General features: G+C 34.7%; 2 protein-coding genes across 2 annotated transcripts in view; one reads left to right on the forward strand and one right to left on the reverse strand.

Annotated features, from left to right (window-relative positions):
- The window catches only part of LOC106873091 (polyunsaturated fatty acid 5-lipoxygenase), a 14407-nt gene extending 12411 nt beyond the window's left edge, over positions 1–1996 (forward strand). Inside the window, exon 15 of the mRNA XM_014920315.2 lies at positions 388–1996. Coding sequence (XP_014775801.1) covers positions 388–502 — 115 coding nt within the window. The 3' untranslated portion in view covers positions 503–1996. The remainder of the gene's footprint in view (positions 1–387) is intronic.
- Positions 1997–3599: 1603 nt separating this feature from the next.
- The window catches only part of LOC106873090 (polyunsaturated fatty acid 5-lipoxygenase), a 19572-nt gene continuing 11068 nt past the window's right edge, over positions 3600–12103 (reverse strand). Inside the window, exons 8-17 of the mRNA XM_052975187.1 lie at positions 10639–10734; positions 9607–9703; positions 9163–9280; positions 8005–8097; positions 7708–7768; positions 6967–7072; positions 6468–6553; positions 5111–5293; positions 4531–4694; positions 3600–4405 (exon numbers count right to left, since the gene is read on the reverse strand). Coding sequence (XP_052831147.1) covers positions 4291–4405; positions 4531–4694; positions 5111–5293; positions 6468–6553; positions 6967–7072; positions 7708–7768; positions 8005–8097; positions 9163–9280; positions 9607–9703; positions 10639–10734 — 1119 coding nt within the window. The 3' untranslated portion in view covers positions 3600–4290. The remainder of the gene's footprint in view (positions 4406–4530; positions 4695–5110; positions 5294–6467; positions 6554–6966; positions 7073–7707; positions 7769–8004; positions 8098–9162; positions 9281–9606; positions 9704–10638; positions 10735–12103) is intronic.

A 12103-nucleotide genomic window follows, 5' to 3' on the forward strand; every position in this document is an offset into this window, starting at 1 on the left:
AAATATCATAAGATAAATATAATAAAAAGATTACACGTGTTTCATAACCAATTTTCAAATAGAAAAGAAATTTAAATCGATTAAAATCAATTGAAATTATCGAAAATAAATTCTATTAAAAAATATAGCTACTCGTCAGATCGTAAGTAGAACAATAATTAGATATATATCTCAACCAACAATAAGTACCAAATGAATTAATATGAAATACTTATTATATAAAGATAGAAAAATTATTAAAAAAATATCATAATATCAAAATAATAACCATTCAATAATCATCCCTTCATCCATTATAATAACATGTATATTATATACAAAAAACATCTATTTGTTTATATTTTTCTTATTTCTTTTTTCTTTTCGTTCTCTCTTTTTCTATTCTAGTTTCCAATCAGACTTGAAAAGAATTGGTGACGAAATCAGAAAAAGAAATAGGACCTTAGATAGCCCTTACGATGTCTTGCATCCTGCCAATATTCCTAATTCTATCAGTATTTGAATAGAGCGAGAGAGAGAGAGAGAGAGAAACCCTGGCACATACAATATTGCTCATATATACAACCCCCAGCTAGGAGGTATAACTTGCAGATTATATAATATATTAATGTTAAAGAAATTGCAACATTTTCATTATTTATGGTTTTTACGGTTTTTTTCCGAACTTACGATGGCACAATCGAAATATATTTGTTTATTTCATGCATTTATATCTACGCTTGCTTTAATTTTATTATTCAATATTGCCATGCTCCAGTATGGCTACAGAATCTGCCTGGAAACGATAAGAGAATTATAGAATCTACCGATATGTCTTTTACGTTTCTTCACTTACAGTTTTTCTAGCGCCACTTTTAATGGTTTGGTGTTACTCTCTTGAAGAATTTTCCCGGAGATCTAATGAGGTGCTTCGATCTTTTGGCTGATATTTCTTTTAGGTCTTTGCCAATTGAATAATCCAAGTATTCTTTTCTACTCTTGGCACAAGGCCCGACATTTTTGGGGAGGGAGTCAGTCGATTAGCTCGACCCCAGTATGCAACTGATACTTAATTTATCGATGTAGGAATCCAAGTATTACTTTAGAACTGTCCTTGTTGTTGTCTGCTATGAATGATACAAAGGATTTCAAGTATGGAAACCGACATATCTGTATTCCCTACTCCACCTTCCACTCGCCTATCGCGACCGAGTGTACTCACCCAAACACCGACCCACGCATCCGCTCTAATCTCCGGTTCATTTCACTGCATGCACCGCTCTGTAACGTGGGTATACCGCCGCCACCACCCCTGTCGTATCTTCACCATCCTCCCACCTCTCCCTTTTCCTCCACTCTGTCTTCACCGTCTTCCTTTTCTATTGGACTTCACTCTATTTCTGAAGAAGAGCTTTGCTCGAAACGTAAAACCACTTTTCCTTCCTTCCCTGAGCGTCTGCTAATACTTTACATGTACCACGTCCTCGCCTTGTTGGTGTTTTGTGTGTTTTTTTTGGGTATTCTTCACTTTTTGGATTTACTATTTTATATATATATATATACTTGTTACACCGTGGAAGTTAGCGAACTGGTTATCTTCTGTTTCTACCTTTCCTTTTTACGTGCTTTATATATATATATATATATATATATATATATATATATATCTTGGGGTTCAAGGGCCTCAAACTATTTTACGCCTTGCCAAGACATCTGGAGTAAGGTTTGATGTTTTAAAGGAACAACTTGATCGCCTGGTATCCAAGGACCCCGATGAATCTATTTCACAGCAAGAAACTCAAAAGAGGGCAGCTGTATCGAACTCGGTCCTTCACCAAAGCCAGTCACGTAAGGCTGGACATTGAGAAGATAATTACGTTGTCGATGCACCTGCATGACCACATGCTTAGGGCTGAAACGTATAAAAGAATAAAAGAATATATATAGTAAGCTCTTGTAGTCATATTACACATCTGTGTATTATTATCAAATAAAACTGTTTTTGTTTTTACGTCTCTGTGCGTCTTGACTTACGTATTTCAAATGTTCGTTGAAAACAATAAATAATAATACTGTGTTGTAGGGAAAATGATACACCCCTCCCACATGACAAAGTGGTATGGTTAAAAGACAAAAAGAAACAGAAAACGGAAAACGAAAACAAAATCTAAAATGTAAAAAGTAAAACGTGATTGCGAAGGAAGCTTTTTACCACACAACCACGCCTGTAAATTGTTCATTAATTTTATCCGAATAACAAAGATAGTCTAGACTATCGCTCGTCTAGGCGATATGTAATATTTAATTATGTCTTTTATTTTATCGATATTTTGTAAAAACATTTTGCGAAGTAATTGACTTCAAAAATAAAAACCGAATAAAATCATATTCAGAAAAAGTTTCAAGGGAAATAACTCACAATACAATCAAGGGAATAAATTATGTAACTTCTAATTGAAAACAAGGGAGGTAACTCTATCCTCAATTTGCATGGGAGATAACTCTATCCTCAATTCGCTGATCCTGGTTCGGAAGAAATTTATTAGACCAACAGACGTCATATTTTTACCAAAAAGTTTTAAATCGCTGTTGTTATCAAGTTAAAAACGGACTTTCTTATTCCAGGAAATGAAGAAGTATTCTTGGGAAAAGAATTTTGCGGAGATTTAAGAGGGAAAATTATAAACATTTTCAGTTGCGAGGCTATTTAAGACGTCCAACTAATCTATAACAATTTAAAATGATTTAATCACAGAATTTATCACTAGGGTACCTTGTTTTCATCGAGAATTCCACAGAAGTTACAAATTATTTTTTTCAGTTTTGCGCAGTAAATGGGTTAAGACATGGATGTCTGAACAAAAGAGGTAAAAGCTTCCCTCCGATGTCCACCTTTGGCTTGTAAGGCGGCGAGCTGGCAGAATCGTTAGCAGGTCGGGCAAAGTGCCAAGCGGCATTTCTTCCTATTCTTTAGGTTCTGAGTTCAAATGCTGCCGAGCCAAAATTGCCTATCACTCTTTCGGGGTCGTTGAAATAAGTACCAGTTGAGTATTGGGGTCAATCTAATGGACTTACGCCTTGCACCGAACTTGCTGGCCTTGTGCCAAATTTTGAGACCAATATGACTAGCTTTTTTAAACAACAGGAGTGACTGTGTGGTAAATAGCTTGCTTATCATCCACATAAGTTCCGAGTTCAGTCCCATTACGTGGCACCTTGGGCAAGTGTCTTCTACTATAGTCTCAGGCCGACCAAAACCGTGTGAGTGGATTTGGTAGACGGAAACTGAAAGAAGCCCGTCGTGTATATATATATATATATATATATATATATATATATATATATATATATATATATATATGCATGTGTGTCTGTGTTTATGTGTCTGTGTTTGTTCCCCCACCATCGCTTGACAACCGATGGTGGCGTATCTATGTCACCGTAACTTACCGGTTCGGCAAAAGAGACCGATAGAGTAAGTACTAGGATTACAAAGAATAAGTCCTGGGATCGATTTGTTCGACTAAAGGTAGTGCTCCAGCATGGCCGCAGCCAAATGACTCAAACAAATAAAAGAATAAAAGAATAAACGTGTTGAAAACGAATAACACAAAGCGTACTGTAAGAGAAAAATAACGTTTTATTTCTTTGTTATATAATGCACAGCTGTATAACATAAGCACAACATCTGACTATTAGCAAGACTTAACAAAGTTGGTTGCTCGCATTTGTGCTTAATTGCACAGAAATTTCAGTTATATTAATGGAAGAGTAATCTACTCTGTTATAAAATACATAAGTTTATAATGAAACATATTTTATTATATTTCAAACAACATTTTTATATGTTTAATACAATATTCAAAACAAATTGACCCATTCAAATCAAACTGCAGAAGTAAACTTCTTATCGGGAAAACCGCAATATCATAAAATGAAAAATAAATGGAAGATGTAAACGAGACAGAAACGAGGAAAATAGCTGGGGATTGTGGACAGTGCAGAAGCAACTGGTAATTGTGAACCTCAATAAATTTGTTGACTTTTTAAATGTCATATCAGAAATATTCAGTAAATGGTGTCGCTTGGACAAATTTTGACTGAGAGATTGGTAAATTATACCAACAACTAACTGACTAGAGAAACAGAGCTATTAACAAAGAAGTTATGCATATAACTATATATATACATACATACACACACACACACACACACACACACACACACACACACACACACACACACACACACACACACACACACACACATATATACATATATATATATATATATGTATATGTATGTATATGTTCAAATACTGATGGCATTAGGAACGTTCACAGGGTCCAAGACTTCGTAAGGTATATGTAATGTTTTATTTCTTTTTCTGATTTCTTCCCCAATTTTTTTCAGGTCTGATTGGAAGCTAAAATAGAAATAGAAAGAGTGAAATAGAATGAGTGAAAAAGAAAGGAAATAGGTCAATCGTAAGCAAATGCACGTGATGACGACAATCACTGCAGCGTAGACGTGGTGTATTATAATACTTACTTTGTAATACAACCGACTGCTCTTGGATCATAGATGTAGCGCGTTTCAAAATATCCCAAAGAATTCGTTCCTTTTGAACTTAGTAAATGTGTCACTGATAACACATCAAGGATTTGTTCTTTTTCAAGCAGAGCATCAATGATATCTTTCTCTGTTTTAGGTTCCTAAAACGTAAAATAGTGAAACATTAAAATATAAATAACCGGTAAAAATAGGTAATGAAAACGAATTCATCTGGGTAAAGACACCAGAGTCGTTGAGGCTTTTGGTCTGATCTCGACGCATGTAAGCCGAATCACATTACACGCTTTCTTACTTAATCACATCACATTATCAAATTATCTCATAGTTTCACATATTCTAATTTCATATATTATCGTCAATTGTTATACAGAGTACTTTATCATATATTATTATACGCTACAATATATTATCACGTATTCCAATACAAGATACTAGCATACATTAACACGTATTCCAATACAAGATACTAGCATACATTAACACGTATTCCAATGTAAGATACTAGCATACATTAACACGTAATAACACATTTCCTTTAACCAAAAAATAAACTTACTTTGTCTTTTAACAGCGGTGTCCTTAGCATCGACGGGTAGTTTGCAGGGAAACCATATTCTTCATACTGCAGGAAATTGACGGCGGCATGCGTCACGCTGCAGGTGAAGATAGTTACGGCTAGAATCCATTTTAATTCTTCCTTTGAAGACACGTGACCATTACCATCTTTCATTGGTAAACCCTTTGAAAGATAATAGAAAATATTTCTTATTCAACTACTTTGTATGAAACCAACAGATTTAGGAAACTTCTGTGTGTGTGTGTGTGTGTGTGTGTGTTTGTCCCCACTTCATTTGATAAACGGTGTTGGCTTGTTTAGATCCTCGTAAACAAGCAGTTCATAAAAAAAGACCAACAGAAGCGGCATCAGATTAAAAGCAAATACTGCAGTCGATTTGTTCGACGACACTCTGCTCCAGCATAGCCGCAGTTCAGAGACTGAAACAAGTAAACAATTAAACCAAGTGAGTTTTTCTAGTTGTTCCTAGTAAAACACGATACAGCAAGATTAGTAACACACTTTCGCCGACGACGGTATTTAGGCTTTGCCAAGTTTTTATGTTCTCCTGGGTGTTTAAAATAAAGACCACCATTTGATATTTGTTTAGACATTAAGAGAAGATGGAGGAAAAGTGTATCAGATGTCTGTTTAGATGTTAGTGCTGAAAGCGTTTAAATCTATGGAGTCTGAGGAATGTGGGAGATATACAAGACAGAGATAGATAGAGACATACAGAAATATGTATGTATGTATGTATGTATGTATGTATGTATGTATGTATGTATGTATGTACGTATGTATGTATGTATGTACGTATGTATGTACGTATGTATGTATATAGTTATCTAGCTAACTAGCAAGCGAGCTAGCTAGCTTGATAGATAGGAGACAGAGAGAGTGTTACATAGTGCATCCAGTAAATTAATTAAACTTTTAGACATTGCAACAATCCAGTCGGCGTTGCAATCTCTTTACTGCAAGTATTGCGCATGGATGACTATGTCCTGTCTCATAATAGTCACATCATGCTACATAAGTCTCCAATTTTATTTACACACGCTATAGGAATATATATTTAATGCGCTTGGCGATCAGTCGCAAAGTGAGCAGCGAAGGATCTGGAAGTACAACGATTTTGTGTGCAGTTGTGTCTCAGACAAGGAAGCACTTTTACAGAAATATTTCTAATGCTACAACTGACCTAAGGGGAGGGTTGATTGAATCACTTGGTTTTGGTAATGGAAGACTGAGGACCATAGATGAAATGAAAACCATTGATTGTGGAATCTAGAAGATATCGGCTAAAATACAAGAACAACAACAACAGTCTTCAATAATTATTAATATCAAATACCTGTAAGCCACCATCTTCGTGTGATACGGCCATACTTTTTATCCAGTCTTGTATCTCCCAGTCATCACTAATATCGTTTTCATTAACTGAAATTATAATTAACAAAAAAGACCAAAAAATCAACTGTAGAAAGGATGAAAAGTAAAGTCAACGGAATTTGAACTCAAATATAAATACGGACGAAATGGTGTTAAGAATTTTGGCCGGTGTGCTGACGAGTCTGCCAGTCTGCTCCATAACGATATAACGAACATAGACTCGAACAAAGACACAGCCATATTCAATAAGATTATCACTGACACACATGTGTGGGCGAGTGTGTGCGTGTTTATAGCTTGAGTTTGTGCATATTATCTCTCTACTTAATTCCACTGACATAATATTACTAAATATCTCCAATCATTCTGTTTTGTCGAACGGTTTTGATTCTTCCTCACTTGCCCATTTCTCTTTAATGTAACATAATATATAAAAAAGATAACCAAATCGATATAATTACCATAGTAGATATCTATATAGCTGGATACATACTTATATATTGAGTTGTACAATGCAAGCGAATCATCTCTGAAGTAGTATTTGGGTAAAACATTCGGGTCATCAACCTGAAATCAGAGACCAAGGGTAATATTTACGCGGGCAAATTGAAACGTATCACAAAAAATAACAGTGCCAATAGAACCGGTCGATAGCAATGGAAGCGGTGTTTTAATCTACATCTAAAGCTATGTTCATAGGTAAGATTTGGTTGTGAGAAATTCGTTATCAGTAGAGATCCAAATAATTAATTACAGTATAAATTGCATGAATATTTACAAACATATACAAACATATACAGAACAGCTCCATGGTTGCTCGCCTTGCTAGAAGCAGCAACCCACTACTTCCAGATATACATCGTTTGTTCATAAAAATAGGATTAGTTGATGAGTACAGCTTATTTGATGTAGCGCTCTAGTTTTGAAAATGAAACACCATGGATAAAGGATAGGAAAAGGCAATCACTGTAACATGTCTGATTAAAGATCTGCGTGATAGGGGTTGCTTTGATTTAAACACCAAAACATCAAAAGCTCGATGTGATGAGAGGTACAAAAACCATACAAGGACGCATTCGATGGACTTTTAGATTCTTCTCATTAGAATGAATAATTACGGCAAGAATACCGTGGGCCTCCCCACTCTATAAAGGTTAACCTGAGTCTAAAGAAACAAAATAAACAACACGAAAATTACTTACTTTTCGGTTTGCGAAATCATTAGCAGGAATTCCATCTCGATAAAAATCCCATCGTTGTACGCTTAAAAAAGAAAAATACAGATATTACCATTATTTAAAAGCAAAAACTGTTTCTGTGATATTTTTGAAATTGTGTGTATATATATATATATATATATATGTAGAATATTGCATTTGCGTAGGCTATCTACAAAATAATTTAACAAACCAAAAAAGTAGTTCACGTACAGTAAATTGTACTTGAGCTCAGATCGATGCACAGTGCATTATTCAGACGATGTCTTGAAGATATCTTACCTTTTGTGAAACAGCTCAACCAATCCACCTGATTCTATTGTCATTGTTTTGTCGACCCAACCTCCGGGTGATGCAAGTCTTTCAAATGCAAGTCTATAAACAGATTAAGCAAATTCAAAATGCTTTGTGGATAAATAGAAGTATTTACACATAGACACATATAAACAGATGTAGTTTACACATCTCATTCGTTATTTTTATTAACATGTTCCTAATTTGAAATCCGTAGACACTCTACGGCTTCATCGATGTTGTACACTCCACAATTAGACATAACAGAATCCATTTCGAGATATTTGTTCTGTGTCTCTTGAAATACTTTCACGAAATTTCTATCTCTCTCTTTCTCTCGTTCTACCATTCTCGGCACTCGCCATGATAGATCGCTAACCACTAAACCTTTTTTTTTGTTTTCTCTCTCTGCTTAATTCTGTGTTCCTTTCTGTCGAAGAGCGTAGGCTCGAAACGTAAAAGACTTTCTCACTTCTCGAGCGTTAAAGTAATACATCTGTTTATTGTTCACACACCCGTCTTCGTCTTTTGATTTTTTTTGTAAATTCTCACCCCCACTCTCTCTCTCTCTCTCTCTCTCTCTCTCTCTCTCTCTCTCTCTCTCTCTCTCTCTATATATATATATATATATATATATATATGTAGATAAAGATATAGATATAGATATATGTATGTATGTGTATGTGCGTAAGTATGTGTGTGTGTGTGCGTGCGTTATATATATACACACACACAAAGTTTGTGTTTGTATCTGTGTATATCCTTCTGCACTTCATATTCTTTCGAATGTATCCATTTCCGGTTCTCCTCTGCCGCGACAATGCTCAATCTGGTTTTTATTATACATTTACATACCTCTTGAAAGGCTTTTAGAAACCTTTTATTAAACTTATGTATATGAATATACACTCGCGTAACAGGCGTTAAACGTATACTTGAGTTACAGGAGTCACACTTACATAACAGGAGTTACATTTTCATAAAAAAATATACACTGTACAACAGGAGTTAACCTTATCTAAAATGTATACTTGAAAAGAACGGCTCACTTTTTGTTGCTGAAGAAATCAAAACTAAAAATTATAGAAGCTGTCTCTTGCTATTTCAAAGACAAAAGAAAAAAATAAATAAATAAAAGGAACTTACTTGTTGATGGCCAAAAGGAAAAGAGTGTGAGGAGCCAAAAGCTTGTAGACTGGATGTGACACAGACATATTCCTGTGCAGTGCAAGAACAACCACTTCCATCAGTAAATGAGTTAAACCTACAATAAATAAATATATATATATCTTTATATGATTGAATGTGTGCATATATATATATATATATATACTGAGTATTCTTGAAATAAATTATAATGTATCTCTAATCTTCGAGTTCACAGAAATTTCGAATTCTAGACTTTATACATCGCTCAGTTTGATATCTTCCGGTTTTCTTATTCTTTTATTTATTAGACCTCATCACAATTCTTCCAAAATGGACTCAGAACGTAGCAACAGACGAGGCGCTTAGCAGCATTTCATCCGGTGTGCTAACGATTCTGCCAGCTCGTTATGATAATAATAATAATGATAATGATAATAATACCTAGGTGCATAACAGATTGATGGTAACTGGAATCAGCCAGATTAAACCACATTTTTGCAAGAGTCCAAACGCCCCAGTCATCAGTAGGAAGGAAGACCTAAATGATAAGAAAAATTGCAATACGTCATTAGTCAATTATATGGACAGCTACAAAAAGCCACGTACACACATTTACATACATTCGAGCACACACACACATACACGCCATTACTCAGGCTAATCAATAGATATTAATAAGTTAAATTGTAAACACGTTACTCTACATTATGTGGATGTATGTAGAACATTTTAAACACAGGCACACGGGATTTTCAGTGATTAAACAAAGTAATTTGAAGCTTCATATCCATATTAAACCTCAAATAATCATCAAATTATAGACACGTAACCGTTTACATTATTTACATTATTTACATTTGACGGATATTTGTCCTTATCTTGTTTGTTGTTAACACAACGTTTCGGCTGATATACCCTCCAGCCTTCATCAGGTGTCTTGGAGAAATTTCGAACCTGGGTTAATTTTCGATGTTATTATTATTATTATTATTATTATTATTATTATTATTATTATTATTATTATTATTATTATCATCATCATCATCATCATCATCATTATTATTATTATTATTATTATTATTATTATTATTATTATTATTATTATTATTATTATTATTATTATTATTATTATTATTATTCAGGTCACTGGGCATATGGCGTAGTAGTTAAGAGCGCGGGCTACTAACCCCAAGATTTCGAGTTCGATTCCAAGCGTGACCTGAATAATACCTGAATAAAAGGGTTTCAATCAAAGAAATTTTAATTCTATTATTCTGTAAAATAATATTTAATTAGTTTAAATGTACACAAATGCATAAAAATAATTTTTAATTCCATTAGACATTCTAAAATACTATTAAATTTCATTCAACTTTAAAAAAAGGTAAAATCGGATAGAACTTATGGGATGACCTGATAAAAGAAAAGAAAAAGGAAATTTTAGTGAAACAAAATTTTTATTGAAATACTTACAGGATTATCTGGTCCCTTCTGTTGTTGCAATTGTATTGCAATTGGTACCAAATTGTTTTCCGAATTTAGCATAAATAATGCTATGGGAGCACAAAGCTGAAATATATATATAGATATATACAATGTTTAAGATGTTTATCAGTAAAGTAAATGGTGCGTATATAACTGGATATGTCTTCGATTTCATTCCATAGTTAAAAGTTTACAATCGTTGATCATAGTAGTAATATTATAGAGATGAAAGTAAAATGGATTACATATTCGAAGACAGGCTTTGTTAGTTCTACCACGCCACGGCATTTGGAAGTAATATGATTCTATGTGGTATGAGTAAATGCTAGGTTGTCGTCTGTAATGCCTCTGGGATAAGAGATGTTTTTCTTTGAAGTTCTCGAGAAAGAATTGAGTGCGTGTGGCAATTTGAAATTATTCGAAATTGTGTCAGGACTACTGATTATGTGGAATCCTTTGTGAAACAGAAGTCACTTGACTGATTCGGTCTTAAATATTTATTTATTTCCCTAACACTGCCCATAATTTGTAGTATCTCCCTTGTTACTCGCTTTCCAGTCATGCTCTGGTGTTTTCTCGGCAGCTTTGACGAAAGAATTTGTTAATGCCGTCGCTATGTTGCTCGTTGTCGCAAGCGAAGTTCAGGGAATGATCGTATTTTGGACTTACGATGCGTCACGACCCATTGCCCAAAGCCACGCTGACAGGAAGTGTGGAGCAAAAGATCGTCAAATACGTTTATGTTCTGACACTGTCAAAGAATTGACCGGAAACTGGTGCCTGGCTGATTGTTTGCAGCACACCGGAAAGAACTGGAAACTGTGGGAAGATTCCCACTTGGACCCAAAGAGGGTGCATGACTGACTGTTTGCATGCAGCACACCGGAAAGAACTGGAAACTGTGGGAAGATTCCCACTTGGACCCAAAGAGGGTGCATGACTGATTTAGAGATTATACTCCTTATTCGAATGGAATCTATTGATGTTTTGGTTTGTTTCTTTGAATTAGCGAGGCAGACCGTCATCAATGTAATCATATTCCATAGTTTATCAATCATTTCTAACCTGTTCCACATAACACAGAAAACATGAATTGCAGTAACCTGGCAATACTGATAAACTGAGTCAAAATGTAATGCTGTTTACAACCGTCAGTCTGAAGGAATTAGAAGCAAAGAAATGTATTATTGCCATATGTCAGATTAACCCGATGGAGAAAAACAAACAAAAAAACAAAACAAACAAAACCATTATTTTCATTGTTAACGTTTACTCTAAGTTTTCAGTTGTCCCACAGCGGCGGTGTGTCTGCTTTTAGATATGTTTACTTTTTGTGCTTACAATAAACGTTTTGTTCTGTTTAAACCAAGCGTAGATGATGGCTAACGTTACACACACACACACACACACACACACACACACACACACACACACACACACACACACACACACA

This window comes from Octopus bimaculoides, chromosome 20, assembly GCF_001194135.2.
Source record: "Octopus bimaculoides isolate UCB-OBI-ISO-001 chromosome 20, ASM119413v2, whole genome shotgun sequence".
Lineage (NCBI taxonomy): Eukaryota > Metazoa > Mollusca > Cephalopoda > Octopoda > Octopodidae > Octopus > Octopus bimaculoides.